General features: G+C 40.3%; 1 protein-coding gene across 2 annotated transcripts; it reads right to left on the bottom strand.

Annotated features, from left to right (window-relative positions):
- Positions 1-2,419: 2,419 nt before the first annotated feature.
- LOC101701165 (transcription elongation factor A protein-like 3) lies at positions 2,420-4,822 on the bottom strand. Of its 2 annotated transcripts, XR_015445594.1 has the most exons (4): positions 4,578-4,822; positions 4,262-4,483; positions 3,608-3,685; positions 2,420-3,269 (listed from the first exon to the last, which is right to left on the bottom strand). XR_015445594.1 is itself a non-coding variant. In XM_004875093.3 (3 exons), the coding sequence occupies exon 3, from the start codon at positions 3,255-3,257 to the stop codon at positions 2,658-2,660; it is 600 nt and encodes a 199-aa protein (XP_004875150.1). In that variant the 5' UTR covers positions 3,258-3,269; positions 3,608-3,685; positions 4,262-4,438; the 3' UTR covers positions 2,420-2,657. The 2 variants fall into 2 exon arrangements, 1 of the variants encoding a protein (XP_004875150.1); XM_004875093.3 differs by lacking the exon at positions 4,578-4,822 and having other exon boundaries at positions 4,262-4,438.
- Between the last annotated feature and the right edge of the window lie 11,714 nt (positions 4,823-16,536).

The raw sequence follows: 16,536 nt of genomic DNA, 5'->3' as shown, positions 1-16,536 counted from the left end.
CGGCCACTTTGTCTGTGGGCTCATTGAGTAAATACTGGGATAGCTGGATGGGGAGAGAGGCTAAATGGTATCTATAGAGGTGATCATCCCCCCTCCAATTATTGAAGGTTTCCTCCGCAGTGAATGCCCTCAGTGGGTACACCATCTCAGTAAACAGATATGAGCTGTTTGGAGGGGATTGTGGCTTGTAGCTTTTAGATCTCAAGACCATCCCAATGGGTAAAACTAAAACCTTGGTCAGGGCATCTGCTATGTGGGAGGTCTGTGCCTGTTTCTTTACTGCCATTAGATACACTGTGAGATCTGGTTTCCAGAACAATGTAGGAAGGATGAGCCCACTTTCTCTCATGCCACCTTTTCAGAGTATTTCAAGTAATACTTTCTCAGGTGTCTGGGAAAACTGATCAGCAGAGGGCTTCTTCCTTCCTGGACTCTAGATTCTAAATCTTTTCTTCTCTGAGATTTGATAGGCCAGTCTCTCCTTGAAAAAAGTAATTGAGATAAACTTTTAAAAATTAGAACACAAGGCTAGCTCAACTATTTTGTGAGCTGAGCACAAAAAGATAACTTTGAATTTTATTTCTGGTAAATTTTAGTAACATTTGACTGAAAAAATACAAGGCATTACATGGTGTTATGGCAAGGAATCCGTGTTACTAATATAGGTTAAGTATCCCTTATCAGAAATGCTTGAGATCACAAATGTTTCAGATTTCAGAGTTTTTTGGGTTTTTATTTGTTTGTTTGTTTTTGGAATGTTTGCATAGACTTTACCTGTTGAATGCCCCTAATCTCAAAAATCTAAATCCAAATTGTTCTAAACTCTGCAGTTGGGAGAAGGGCTTTATGTGTACTCCTTTCCTTTTGGAATCAAATAGGGGCTTTAGCCTGTGGGGACTGTAGGGAATCAGAAGGTCTGTGTGACCATGAGGATCCTATCATAGAAGTGACTGTCATGTCAGGGCGTATAATTACAAGGTGTAGTAAGACAGGCATGCCCAGCAGATACTAAAGTATCCAGAGAAGAGTGACACTGCTTTTCTGCTGCTTGGAGTTGTTCCTGGGCACAGGTAAGAACTACCTTTATTCCTCCTGAATGTTTGATAGGACCCAAAGTTCTGGTCTTGTGGAGTTAGCTCAATACAGCTCACATATTTAGTGTGGGACTGTGTGATTCAAAAGTTAATTACTCCCCTAGATTCTGTTGTAAATTTGATGGTTGGAGTGTGTTTGCCTCGGGACAATGGACAATCAGTAATAGGGCGAGGTTACTCAGCCATCTGTTTGCCCTAAATCCAAATGTCCCGGGGCCCAGTATCTATAGGACAATCTGTAAACAGGGTGGTCGTAACTGTCAGTCAGGATGTCTGCTGAACATCAGCATGTGACAATGAGCCACTAACCTTTGTTCTTTTTTTTCTGTGAATCCACATGTTAACCCCCCCCCCCTTAACCCCCTATAAAACAACCTCGGACTCTGAGCCAGTGGCCTCTCTGAGCTATTTTGCTTCGGGAGTGCCGTCTGGCCAGACTAATAAAGGTCTGTTTCCCAACATGGCCGGTGTGTTCCTTCCCGGGTGTGCTCCACTCCAGCTCCTTGGAGCGTTTGGTAAGGCCTTTGGTCTTACATTCTGGAGGCACCGCTGGGATCCCCGGGTGTGCTCCACTTCAGCTCCTCGGAGCGTTTGGTAAGGCCCTCGGTCTTACATTTAGCATGTCATTGGATCCACTGGGCAGTCCTGTGAGGCAGCTATTTTCCCTATAACAGAAGACAAGACTGAATCTTACAGCAATGGATCTGTTTTAAGTCCCAAGTTGATTTCTCTAGCTGTGAGTCCCAGAGGTAATGTGAATTTTACTTAATTTTTATTCTTCCAACAGGGATTTTAAGTGTCTTCACTGCCCTCATAAGCTTATTCAATAGTTCAATTGCTTATCATATATTGTTTTCTTTTTAGTTTTTTAAAAATTATAATAAGGCAAATGTAATCTGTATCCATTAGGAAAAGGTGGAGATGAGTGAAAAACAACAGAAAAGAATCACACACAAAGGAGCCATAGCATGGCAGGGTACCTAGGAGAAGGGGCAGCATTATCTACTGGCCTGGTTATACCTGAGGAAGACCCTAGATGGCATGGACTTATATAACTAGCAGGTAGTCAGGCTCATTTTTAAGTGCAGATGAGATCTATTCTTGTTTTGGTTTTTTTGGTCCCAGGCATTGAACTCTGAACCTTGTACTTGTGAGGTATGCGGTGGCACCACTGAGCTAAATCCCAGGCCCAGGTGAGACCTATTCTTGACTGTGCAGGAGTAACCATTGCTTATTTTTTAGTGTACACACTTTCAGAGTCTTCTCTGTGCAAATGCATTATGCACACACATTTACATTTTTATAAAATGGGCTGATACAGAATATATGGTTCTGCAAACTTTTTATTGTTGTTTTACAATGTACATGCATATGGAAGAAAATCCAGTACTGTACTAAAAGGCAAAGCGCTGTAGTTGGGTCAAAAGGCTGCTGGTAAGGACAGTGATACCTAAAGCAAAGTATCAGCTTAAGGTTAAAGCACAGGACCCAGAAAGTATCTACTAGGGTAAGCAGGTCCAAGACTATGCTCATCAGCAAAGTAGGAATCAAAGACCAAAGGCATTAAAGGTATGGGATATTCTGCAAGCCTCTTTGGCCCCTACCTCCACCCCTCACTCCCCTGATACCTCTTGGGCCCCTTGGGGGATATGCATCTAGTAGCTCTCTTTGCATCCACTGAAAATTATTTATCCTCTGCTTTTTCTTTATCTGTTCCCGAGACCTTGACATATTGGCACACTCTCTCATCATCCCCTGCCTGCTCAAATGACTGTTCTGTAAATTCTCCTGAGAGTCCTTGGAGAAATCCTCAGTCCCCCTATCCGTTTTTCTTTTTGCTTTCCGGGGCACATAATTTTCCATGGGGCGCTTTTCAGCAGCCTGCAGCTTCCTGGCTGGCTGTGCCTGGGATTCTGGCCTGCCCTCATCCTGTGGCTTGCCCAACTTGCTTTGTGTTTCAGGCTTTCCCTCTTCTTCCCCTTGTCCTTCAACATCTGGCTCTCCTTCACTCTCTAGCTTCCCCTCACGTGCTGGCTTCCCCTCATGGTCAGGCTTTCTTTTCTCTTCTGCCTTTCTTTCATCTTCAGTCTGTATTTTGTCTTCTGCATTTCCCTCGTTTTCTTCATTTTCAGTGAAGAAATTTTTCAGGTCGGGATTTTCCATTGTGTTCCTGTCCTGGGGGTAGGGGTGAAGGGAAAAGGAGACATAGGACACTGAGGAGACAGGGTTGGAACCTAGGTCCAGATAGGACTGACATCTCCCTTCTGAGGATTCCCCTAAACTGGCCTGGCCTCCAGGTGTGCCTTCTGCCCTCCCACTCACACCACATTCCTCCTGTCACTGAGAGCCAACAATTCCCTGGTGGGCCCTGTCCCTCAGCATGGCAAGATGTGTGCACTGTCTGTTGTGGGGACGGGCATTCTGGGCCCCACATTCTGCCCCACCCAAGCCTGGGGGGTGAAAAAAGGCAGTTCCCTCTGGGTCCTTGTGCATGCTGTAGCCCTTCCACTGACCTTCGGGAATCCTGATCAAGTGGCTCCTTCTCTTCAGGCCTCACTGAGCAGAGCGCTGGCCACAACAGATGTGCACACCTGCAGACACACGACACGGGGACAATAGCTGCACACTCAATGGGCTCCCAGGGTCTCTTTCCTGAATCCGGGCCCTCCTCACAGCCATTTCCCTCCATCACCCCCTACTTCCGGACCCAGATGCCATTTCTTTTCAGGCCTTGGACACCTAAACAGGATGGCTTCCAAACTACATTTGGGTTTGCATGTTCTCTCCTGGAAGCAATCTGACCCTCCCTTAGCTTCCTTTCAGCCCAGGTCAATTTGTCTTCATAGGCATTCTGTATGAAAGGGGAGTGATTTCCTGAATATATCTCCATTTCACTGTTGCACTGCGGGATGCCCCCCCCCCCATTGATGGCGCAAAAAGGGATGGATGGATGGGGGAAGGAAAGGGGAGGGTCGAGAAGGCTGCTGCGACTGTGGGGGGTGGGGCTCTCCCTCCCTTTCCCTCTCTCACCTCCACCCCACTGCCCCTGTCAGCTTTATTCTCCTTCCTCACCAGTCTCGCTGATTCCGTCTCCCCCCGCCCTTCCGCTTTGCTGCCACCCACCTCTACCTCTACCCGGGGTCCGCAGGCAGCGCTCGCCTTCTTACCGACTTGGGAGGACTCACGACAGGCCTGTGCCTCCTTGGGCTGGCAGAAGCCTGCTCACCGCTCGCCAGCCACTGTGGGCAGCTCAGGCGCTGGATCCACGGAGCGCAGAAACCCAGCCGCAGAGTGGGAGCTGGGGTAGGTGCCCAAGTCAGTGCCTGGTCAGTCACGTGAGCGCCACGTCACCAGAGCTCGCCTCCCCCAAACTCCCATCTCCAGGGGACCTAGAAGATGTAGACAGAAGGAGGGGTGTGGGTGCAGGCAAAGGGGAAGGTCACCCAGAAGAAGAGGGGAAGCTTTTAGACCCAGGTGCTTTACCTTGGGCATCTTTTAGCATCCTCGCACGGTATTCCCCTCACACACCCAGATGTGGCAGCTTTTCAGAAGGGGTAACAGACTTCGCCAAGAGTGCTCAGCTCTAAACACCAACAGTCGGATTGCAAAACCTTCTGCCTGACTCTAGATCCTTGTGGTGGTGGTGCCTCTAGGAAGCTAAGCTGCCACTCTGAATAGCAGCATTCCCTGGGATTCTGTCCTGACTCCTCAGTTCACATGTTTTCTCTGCCGGGATGATCTCATTTGTCACACTGGTGACCCCCAAATCTGTATCTCCAAGTTATTCCCTTCCCAAATTTCAGACCAATTTTTTCTCACCGGTATAATGGAATATTTCCTGAAACTTTTCAATCAACATATGACAGAGATTTAAATTTTCACTAATGTGACTATAGATGAATTAGTGGCATTTCATTTTGCCTTTCTGCTTAATTATATGTGAACAGTCTGCTTGTCTTTTCCACATTTTTTTACTAGGTTGTTGGTCCATCTCTCATCATTTTTCAAGCATTCTTTATACATTAAATTTAGTAGGCCTTTATCTATTGTATATCTTGCAAATATTTTCTTCCAGCTTGTCCACTGCTTTTTGGCTTTGCTTATGGCATTTTTCTGCTATCCATTAAAAATGTAGTCAAATTTATCAAACTTTCATTGCTTCTACATTTTGATTCATATTTAAGAACTCTTTTCTATATGCGGGCTTTCAAGACAGGCAGCATAACCACTGAGCTAAATCCCCAGCCCTGGTTTTATTTCTTTACATTTAAAGTTTGTACTCGGGTATGGTATGTGGTATGGATCTTACCTCCACAATCCAAGTTTTCTTTTTCAAGTGGGTTGCTCAATTGTTCCAGCATCATTTATTAAAAAGTCCATCTTTGCCTCAGTGATTTGAGATGCCACCTTTATTGCACATTAAATTTCTATACACACTTGGGAAACTTTCTGGGCTTTTCATTCTATTCCATTGGTGTGTTTGCTGTTCATAAACCAGCTTGAATTATAGGGGATTATAATTCATATAGGTAGAGTTAGTCCTCCTAGTAGTTTTTCTTTTACAGTTTTTTCCTATACATTCTTGCATGTTCATTTTTCCACCTAAACTTCAGTATCAACTAGATTCAATTCCATTTTGAATAACTATTAGACATATCCACTCAGATATCCATCTCTGAAACACTTCAAATTTAGTGTGTCCACAAGTGATTTCACCATACTTTCTTTCCCCTCTATTTTGTCCCTTATCTTAATTGGTGGCCTCCAGAAATCACATAGATGCCTAAGCCAAAAAAAGAAAAATCTAGGAATCATTCTTGATTCTCTGTTTCTCTTTGTCACCAAGTAGAGTTATTATCACTTAGTGACATAAACACACTCTAAGGATCGCATTGTTATGCAATTTTGTCATTGTGCAAACATCATAGAGGATACTTACACAAACTAGGATAACTAAAGCATCACTAAGGGACCACTATTTTATATACAGTGCACAATTGACTAAAATGCCATTGTATGGTATATAACTGCTCATATGGCTCTTTCTAGTTCTCCCTGATTTCTACTCTTGCTACCTTCTTTGGGGCACTCACTTTCCCTCTCCTGGTCTGTGGTAGCAAGTCCCTTTCTGGTTTTGCTATTTCAACTCTTGCTTTCCTCTATTATATTTATTTTTCCAAAATATTATATATTATTCTATATCCATGACTATTCCTATTTGCATCTTCATTGTAGCTCTTGAAATAAGTATGTCACTAACAAATTATCTCTCAAACAGAAACCGCTCCACAATTTAGGTTAAAAAGAGTCATATTCTGTATATGGTAGTGCAGGCCTATAATCCTAGCTACTCAGAAGACTGAGACAAGAGGACCACAAGTTTGAGTCCTGCCTGGGCAACTTAGTGATACTTTGTCTCAAAATAAAAATTAAAAAGGACTAGTGATATACCTTAGTTATAGTGTGCCACTAAGTAAAATCCCCAGTATTGAGGAAAAAAAGCCTTGGTCCTTAGCCTGATTACTTTAAAATCAACTTTTAGCAATTATTGAAGATCTAAGGTAAAATTTGAATTTTGAGACAAAATTAAAAGAAATGGGCCCTTTCAATGTTTAAAGAGTTAGGAGGTCAGATTCCTAGATGAGATGATTCAAACTTACAAAGCTAATGAGTTGTATCTATGTCTCTTAATAGATGGGAGCTTCTAATAATAAGTAAACAGTGTGTCATTGCTCCATAAATAGGAATCTAGTGAAGAATAAGAATGCTTTTGTATACTTACAGGTTTTAATGGGCTTTTGATATATGAATAAAGTAGTATTTCAACCTAGTGCCAAAAAGCTGGCCTACTTCATGCACTGACTTTTTTGCTTTAACTAAATTCATGTAAATTCAATAGCCCAAGTCTCTAAACCCAAGGAGAGATAATTCATCTTTATCATCTTCATTGAGAGGTGTTATTGAGTTACTTTACGTGCATGACATCACATAGTCACTATATAATATACACTTTAATAATGAATCTCATTATTTACCATGCAGATTAAGAGCTAAAACACCAGCTTTGTCATTTATTGGTTGTATGAGCTTGGGGAAAGCTACTAAAACTCCATGAGCCATAGTTTCAATAACATTACCCATATCAGAAGATTATCATGAATTCTAAATAAAAGTAAGGTGTTTAGCATATGAAATCTTTTACAGATGTTAATTATTTCCAACCTTATTTTAAACTTCTGTTAAAGATATAATTTTGCAATAAAAATTTGCATTGCTATCACAGACATCATTTGGAAATGTAGTAAGAGGAAATATGATGCTATACTATATATGAGATTCATTGACATCAAATTAATGGATGATGGGATAGCAGAAAAATGCACTGCACTATCATTGGCTCTTTTATTCTGTTTTTTTTTTTTGGTACTGGGGATCGAACTCTGGTCTTTGCACTTGTGCAGCAGGCAGCGAAACCACTGAGCTAAATCCATGGCCCTTTTTATCTCTTTTTGTTAAATCATTGGCTCTTATATTGCCTTCTAGATGAACATCTAGGAAGCACAGGTATATGAGAAACAGAAACACAAGGAATTGTAGATGCCACGTCTGTCTGGAGAGATCACTGAGGTCAGGGGACCTGAGTTCTAGGGACAGAACCATCACTATTGATTGTGTGTCCTTAGGTAAGTCACGTCCAATGTGCTGCCTCTACCTCTGAAGCACACTGAAGAAATGGTAGATATTTACATCTTGGCACTCAATAAAAGATAGTTGTAATGATTTCTTATACATCCACTAGAGTATGTCAGGTTGGGAGAGACACAAAAGCCAACCACAAGAAAAACTATACTTGTCCTCTAGAGATTTTTGGGAACCTCACAATTACTGAGTGCCTGCCATCTGCTGCACATGGGGACAGCTGCTTTATGTAGGTTCTTGGGGAAATCTAGTGCTCACTGGTCTTTGAGGTAAGGATTCTTTGCTCCATTGAATAAATGAAGAACCTAAGGCTCAGAGTTCACAAGCTGTTTAAGAGCCCCCACCCTCTATTCTGGGGATGAAACCCAAGACCTGATGTGTGTGATGCAAGTACTCTACCACTAAGCTACACCCTCAAGTCAGTTTAAGGATTTAAAGTTATACACACTGGTTAGTGCCAAGCCTGGGAGCCAATCCAGGTCCTAGAATTGAGGCATATTTCTATATCTCTATGTTATCTCCCATTTCCACTTCTTCCTCTTTGTTCATAGATTAGTCAGTAGCTATTTCTTTGGGCCCTACAGATGCCTAACACGTCTGTGTTATCTAAATAAAAAGGGCTAGGTCTCAAGGGGAAGGCACTAACTTGGTGGAAAATATGCTTCTCTGTAGGCAGAAAACCCTTTCACTTGAGGCCATCTGGAAAAAGGGCAAAGGGAAAGGTAGACTATTGGACCAACAGGAGGTCAGAGAAGACAATGATCAGACTCAAAAGAAAAATTTTCAAGAAGCAAAAAGACTTACACTAAGGCTCAGAAAATGGGCCGGATGTAGGAGGGAGGAAAATAATAAAATGATCACAGTTCCTGGCTTTACATTAATTATTTTCATTTGTCTTTACTAAATGGTCAGGTAGCTTGAATTTGAAATCAGAATCTCACCAGGTTTCTCCCTCTTCCACAACAAGCAAGCTTCTCTTCTGGCTTCAGCGTATCTCCTAAATTTGTCACTACCTTAGAATCTCATCATCTGTTGTCTGAACTCTTAGAATAGCCCCTTCTCTAGTTTTCCTGCTTCTTGCTCTGCTCTCTACCTTTACAGTAACCCTTACATATTACTATCAAAATTTCACTCTTCCTTGGTTTTAAACTGTCATTTTCCTGCTTGGCAACCCTGGATAACAAGTCCAGCACTCATAGCATAAATCCTACATGCTCTATCCTGAAATTAAGCATCCATAAGAATTGAGAGGACACATAATACACAACTAGTCATGCACACTTCTCTGCTCCCCCACACAGTGTTTACACTCTTCATCATGTAGCCCTTAACAAAGGCTGCCTTCTATCTTTCCCTTTGTGTGTGTGTGTGTGTGTGTGTATGTTTCCAAGCATGCACATAAAAAGTGTTAGCTCATCAGGAAAGTGGTCAGATGTGGCAGATGAGAAGGGATCTTTTCTGTTTCAATGGTTCCTATGTTGATATATAGTGATTTACTCAGAAGTCTGTTTCAGAAGAAGCTGTTTTCTATTTGGCTCACAGCTGAATCTGCATTCTGTATGCAGATTAGAGCAAAATTTTATTAATTTATCTTCTGTTTAATGGGCTTTTGTTATAAAAGAAATGAATCACATTGTGAAAGAAGGGTGATCCTTAGACCCATGCATCTAGATCTCTTCTGTTCTCTCAGTATCCTTACTTCCCCTCTCTTAATATTCATTATTAGGTTTTGTAATTGGCTCTTTCCATCTCTGTATCCCCCAGCCACCTGTAAGTTCCTTACAGATGCAGACTGCACCATACTCATCTTTGTATCCTCTTGTATAGTTTTTCAAATACCAGCTGATGAAAATAATCTAAATGTCCATCACTAGAGGGTTAGATACTGAGGAATTGTTTCCTGTAATTAAGAACATGTGGCTTGAGGTGGAGATTTAAATCAGTGGTAGAGCACATTCTTAGCATGCATAAAGCTCTGGATTAGATGCTCAGAAATGTGGAAAAAACAAAACAAAAACAAAAAAATCCTGTGGCTGTTTTTGTAATGACATAGAAATTTTCCAATGTTTGTTAATTAAAATATATAATAGGACAATATGAATATCATATACAAATGTAGACTTCGTTTTTGGTAATTACGAGCTAGATGATTCAGATTTATCCATCCATCAAAAAGAATTTTGAAAACATAAATGTTCTGAAAGGTTCTGAACATAATTGTTAGGAAATACTAGGCTATGCTGTAAGAGGACACACATATACAGAGAGGTAAACCTAGTTCCTATAACTATATTTTTGTTGAAGGCAGTCTGTGGTTAAGGAAAAGACAGCCAAATGACTTTGAACTTATGGGGCATTCAAGGCACTATAGTAACAAAGATCAAAACCTAAGGCCAACCAAAAAGGAGTAGGGAGGAGCCTAAACAAACCATTACTCATATACTTGGAAACTCAAAGTTTACACCTTCAGGGTAAATGTAAAATGAAAATAAACTAGCCCTCACAAAGTCATGTAGCTTGGCTTTTTTTTTTCATTTTTTGAGATGGGGGGTTCTTACTACCTTGCTCAGCCTGACCTTAAACTCCTGGGCTCAAGGGCTTCTCCTGCCATAGCCTCCCAAGTATTTGAGTATACAGGCGCAATCCACCAAGCCTGGCTTGTAGTTTGGCTTTGCATCATCTAGGTTGATTAGTAAACTTTAATCTCTGAGCATAGGTTATGATGGTTCCACATGGGCACCCTTATGGGTCTGATTAGTACAAACAAAATATTTCCTGGAGTAAGATTTCACCATCCTAGGTCTCAAATTATTCTAACAAGCAATTGCTCAAGTACAATATCCACAAACAGAAATAACAAAGGCACAAGAAAGAAGACATTGTGCATAAGAAGTAGTAGAAACAACAGGCAATACAGATCCATTAATTTGAATTATTTGAATGACCCAACAAAACATATCAAAGCTCCTTAGAGAAATGATTAATTCTAGGAACTGGAAAGGAAACATGCAAGACAAGGCAAGAACATCTTTCAGTGTCAAAAAATAAGCAAATACAAAAAAAAAATCCCAAACTTCACAGTACAACTATGGAGATAGGTCAAATGAATACAGGAGCCAACTGAAAGAGCTCCTAAAGGTCAAAGCTGGAAGAATTTAAGCAACAAAATACACAAAGTAGTACTGCATTATCATCCAAAATATAAAATAAATATTAACCCTGTATTGCTATAAACAAATTGAATACATAGGAACAGTCAAATCTCCTATGGGGAAGTTTTTTTTTTTTTTTTCCTTTTGTGGTACCGGAGATCAAACTCAGGGCCTAGTACATGCTCAGCAAGTGCTCTACCACTCAACTACATTCCTAGCCTTTTTTACTTTTTGAAACAGTCTTGCTAAATTGTCCAGGCTGGCTTTGAACTTGGATTCCTTCTGCCTCAGCCTCCCAAGTAGCTGGGATTACAAGGGTGTGTCACCTTGCCCACCAAATTCCAAATACTTTTTTTTTTTAAGGAGGTTGTGGTTTATTGATTGCCTCATTTACAACAGGTAAATGAAAGAAAGGGGTAGTAATGAAAAATGACATACCTAATAACAAATGTATAAACATATACTTTTTATACATTCTCTACCTTCCATGAAGTGGAGCATAATGCCACACTATTTAAGTGCAGGCTGCCAATAATGACTATTCCAAGGAGTAAAATTTGAGAAGGGAGAAATAAAAGAATAACTTTACTATGCAGAAACCTGACAAACACTATTTTGGCCAGGTGATAGAGGTTATCAACAGTGATAAAAAATATTGATCATGTGTACCTTTTACATGATGTGAACAGAATGGCATTTTTACCTCTGTGGTCTTCTCAAAAACACATTAACACTTGTGTAACTGGAAGGGAAAAAAAAAACCAAACCCAATTTGTGACACATTAAAAATTGGACACAGCTTCTAGTACAGAGGAGGCCTCTGGGTCAGCATGCCACAGCTCCCAGCCCAGAGGAGACTTCCAGGTCAGCGTGCCACAGTTCCCAGCCAGGAGAAGGCTTCTGGGTAGGTGTGCCATGGCTCCCAGCATGCAGGAGGCTTCCGGGTAGGCACGCCACAGCTCCCAGCACAGAGGAGGTGAGACACGCAGGTGCCAGGAACACCACCTCCCACCCCCACCCCCATTGGAATGAGAAGACAGGGAAACAAGCCTCAGAACCAGACTTCCAGATCAACTACAGCAACCCCAAAGGGAAACAAAATGGAACACTCTGATCTCAACCACCTGGACTCCCTGAACTAGCAATGAAAGAGGATCTGGAAAAAATGAAATCAGAAATGATTTCTCACATTACAGCAAAGATTGTGCCCAAAGTGCAAGACATGATTAATAAATCTAGAGAGGACACAGATAAAAAAATAGAGGAGCTGAGGAACATGATGGAATCACAACATAGGAAACAAATGGAATCCACAAAACAGATACAAACAGATTTCCAGGAGATTAAAAACGCCATTGAAAGTCTATACAGCAGAATGAGCCAATGTGAAGACAGAACGTCAGACATAGAAGATAAGATTGCAATTAATGATCAGGAAAAGAAAAAAAAATCTTTAAAATTGTAAGGGACTACGAGAAATCAATCCAGCAGCTGTTAGACTAACATAAGACTGACTGGAGTCAAAGAAGAAACAGAAGAGAGTGGAGATGACATAAAAAAACTGTTCATAGAAGTGATGGCAGAAAACTTCCCAAGCAGGGGAAAAGTACTTGGCATACAGATAAGGGAGGCATATAGGACTCCAAATAGCCTTGATCAAAAAAAATCTACACATAGACATATAATTGTTAAGATTTCAGAAACCCAACAGAAGAAAAAAGTTCTCCAAGCAGTTAGAGAAAAGAAACAAATCACATACAAAGGAAAGCCCATCAGAATCACAGCAGACTTCTCAATGCAAACCCCCAAGGCAAGAAGAGGTTGGAGTGACATATTTTAAGCCATAAAGGAAAACAGCCTCCAACCCAGACTGATGTACCCTGCAAAACTATCTTTCAAAATTGATGGAGAAATAAGATACTTTCATGACAAAGAGCACCTTAGGAACTTCATGAATACCAAACCAGCACTCAAAAAATTTTACACAATATCCTAGGATCAGACAAGGAAGATCACAACCCCAGGAAGCACAGCAGAATGAATCCATCAGGAGTGACAAGAAATTAAATGTAAAGGGGGAGAATCCAACAAAAAGAAAAAGTCATGACAAGGATAAGTCAATATGTATCAGTTATAACCATCAATGTTAATGGTCTCAATTCACCAATCAAAAGAAATAGACTGGCAGAATGAGTCAAGAAGCAAAATCCAACAATATGCTGCATACAAGAAACACACTTAATTCAAAAAGAAACTCAGAGATTGAAAGTTAAAGGGTGGTAAACATTACTCCATGCGACGGGAAACCAAAAAAGAAGCAGGAGTAGCAATCCTCTTTTCAGATCAAGTGGATTTCAAACCAACACTGATTAAGAGGGACAAAGAAGGATGCTACATCTTTGTAAAGGGAACAATCCAAGAGGAAGAGATGATAATCATAAATATCTTTGCACCAAACACAAGTGTGCCCAACTATATAAAACAAATACTAACAGACATGAAAAGTCATATATGCACTAATACAATAGTAGTGGGGGACCTCAATGCCCCATTTTCACAAATAGATAGATCACCTAGACAAAAAATAAATAATGAAATACTAGAACTCAAACTATTGAACAAATGAACTTAATAGATGTTTACAGAGTGTTTCACACCACAAAATCAGAACACACATTCTTTTCAGCTGCACATGGATCATTCTCCAAAATAGACCAAATACTCACTCTTAGAACATATTTAGGTAAGTGCAAAGGAATTGAAGTTATCCCCTGTATATTATCAGACCATAGTGATGAACTTGGAGATCAATAGCAAAAGAAACAGCAAAACTTACATAAACACATGGAAATTGAACAACACACTTCTGAGTAACCAATGGGTCACAGAGGAAATTAAAGAAGAAATCAGACAGTTCCTTCAATTAAATGACAATGACAATACAACATATTGGAATCTATGGGAAACAATGGAAACAGTGTTATGAGGGAAATTCATAGCACTGAGTACTCATATTAGGAAAACAGAACGAGCACAATTAAACAACCTGATGCTGAACATCAAGATTCTGGCAAAACAAGAGCAGGACAAACCCAAAGCTCATACAAGGGAGGAAATTTGAAAGATCAGAGCAGAGATCAATTCAATGCAGACTAAGAGAATGATACAAAAAAATCAATGAAGCAAAGAGTTGGTTCTTCAAAAGAATAAACATAATTGACAAACCCTTAGCCAACCTTATCAGGAAAAAGAAAGAAAAGGCCCAAATCCATGCAATTAGGAATGAAAAGGGTGACATTACAACAGACCCAGCAGAAATCCAGAGGATCATCAATACCTACTTCCAGAACCTATACACCAATAAGATGGAAAACACGGAACAAATGGACAGGTTCCTAGATACGTATGAATTTCCAAAGTTAAATGAAGAAGACCTAAAAATTCTAAACAACCCAATATCAACCAATGAAATTAGAAATGTAATTAAAAACTTACCAACTAAAAAAAGCCCTGGTCCTGATGGCTTCACTGGTGAATTCTATAAGACATTTACAGAGGAACTACTGCCACTGCTGTTTAAACTCTTCAATGAAATTGAAAGGGAAGCTATACTCCTGAATTCATTCCTGGAAGGAAGCATCACCTTGGTCCCCATTGCAGAGAAAGACACAACCAAAAAAGAGAACTATAGGGCAATCTCATTAAGAAACACAGATAAAAAATGCTTAATAAGATACTGGCAAACAGAATGCAGAAGATCATCAAAGAGATCATACAGCCTGACCAAGTGGGATTTATCCAAGAGATGCAGGGATGGTTCAACATACGCAAATCAATCAATGTAATACACTATATCAACAGAGCCAGGGACAAAAACCATATGATCATCTCAATACATGTAGAAAAAGCATTTGACAAAATCCAACATGCATTTATGATAAAAATCCTACAAAAAATTGGAATAGATATTCTCTACCTCAAACTGATAAAAGCCATCTATGAAAAACCAACAGCACACTTAATGGTCAAAAACTGCAATCCTTCACACTAAAATCAGGAACAAGACAAGGATGTCCACTATCACCACTTTTGTTCAATATAGTTTTGTAAACATTATCCAAGGCAATTAGACAAGAGAAAGAAGTAAAAGGAATAAAGATAGGAAATGAAGAAGTCAAATTGTCATTATTTGCAGATGACATGATACTCTATACAGAAGACCCCAAGAACTCCACCAGAAGTCTTCTAGACTTCATAACTAAATTCAGTCAAGTAGCTGGTTACAAGGTCAACACACAAAAATCAAGAGCTTTCCTCTACACCAATAACAGACTCACTGAGAGATAAATAGGGCAAATAATTCCTTTCACAATACCATCCAAAAACCCTGAAATGCCTAGGAATCAACCTAACAAAAGAAATCAAAGCCTTCTTCTCTGAAAACTATAGCACTCTGAAAAGAGAGATTGAAGATGATATCAGAAAATGGACAGACATCCCCTGCTCCTGAGTAGGAAGGATTAATATAGTGAAAATGGCCATACTTCCAAAACTGCTATATAGATTTAATGCAATTCCAATTGAGATCCCAGCAGCATACTTCCTGGACCTTGAGAAAACAATTCAAAAATTCATTTGGAACAAGAAGAGACCCAGAATAGCAAAAGCAATTCTAGGTAACAGAGACATGGCAGGGGGTATCACAATCCCCAACCTGCAACTATACTACAAAGCTACTGTGATAAAACAGCATGGTACTGTCAAAGAAACAGACCTGAGGACCAGTGGAACACATTAGAAAATGCCAAAAAAACTCCAGGCACACTCAACCATCTCATCTTCGATAAAGGAACCAAACACCCTGACTGGAGGAAAGATAGCCTCTTTAATAAATGGTGCTGGAAAAATTGGGTTTCAACTTGCCAAAGATTAAAACTAGACCTGTATCTCTCAACATGCACTGAACTGAAATCAAAATGAATTAAGGATCTAAACAGTAAAATAGAAATGCTGAATCGCCTGGAACATAGGTTAGGTAGAACTCTTGAAGACACTGGTGTAGGAAAAGATTTCATGAACAAACCTTCAGTTGCCCGTGAACTAGCACAAACAATCAACAAGTGGGATCTCTTCTTATTAAAAAGCTTCTGCATAGTAAGAGAAACCACCAGCAGTGTGTGAAGAGACAAACCACAATGTGGGAAAAATTTTCACCTGCTGTTCCTCAGACAAAGGTCTACTATCTCGAATCTATAAAGAACTTAAAAAGATCAGACCTCCCAAATTTCAAGACCCAATCTGAAAATGGGCATCTGAAAGGAACAGACATTTCTCAGACAAAGAAGTAGAAATAGCAAATAAATACATGAAAAAATGTTCAACATCACTGGTCATTCGAGAGATGCAAATGAAAACAACGCTGAGATTCCACCTCATCCCAGAAAGAATGGCTGCTATCATGAAATCAACCAATAACAAATGCTGGCGGGGCTGTGGGGAAAGAGGAACCCTGCTCCACTGCTGGTGGGAGTGTAGACTGGTGCAACCACTGTAGAAATCAGTATGGAGACACCTCAAAGAACTAGGGCTGG

This window comes from Heterocephalus glaber, unplaced genomic scaffold (genome assembly GCF_053883595.1).
Source record: "Heterocephalus glaber isolate CG9 unplaced genomic scaffold, H.glaber_assembly_v1.0 deba00001613, whole genome shotgun sequence".
Classification (NCBI taxonomy): Eukaryota; Metazoa; Chordata; class Mammalia; order Rodentia; family Bathyergidae; genus Heterocephalus; species Heterocephalus glaber.
Note: the sequence above shows the minus strand (reverse complement) of the source record. Positions and strands in the feature narration are given on the sequence as shown.

What these genes read in the sequence shown, in the direction of transcription:
- LOC101701165 (XM_004875093.3), bottom strand. Translation starts at nt 3,257, where the DNA reads ATGGAAAATCCCGACCTGAAAAATTTCTTCACTGAAAATGAAGAAAAC.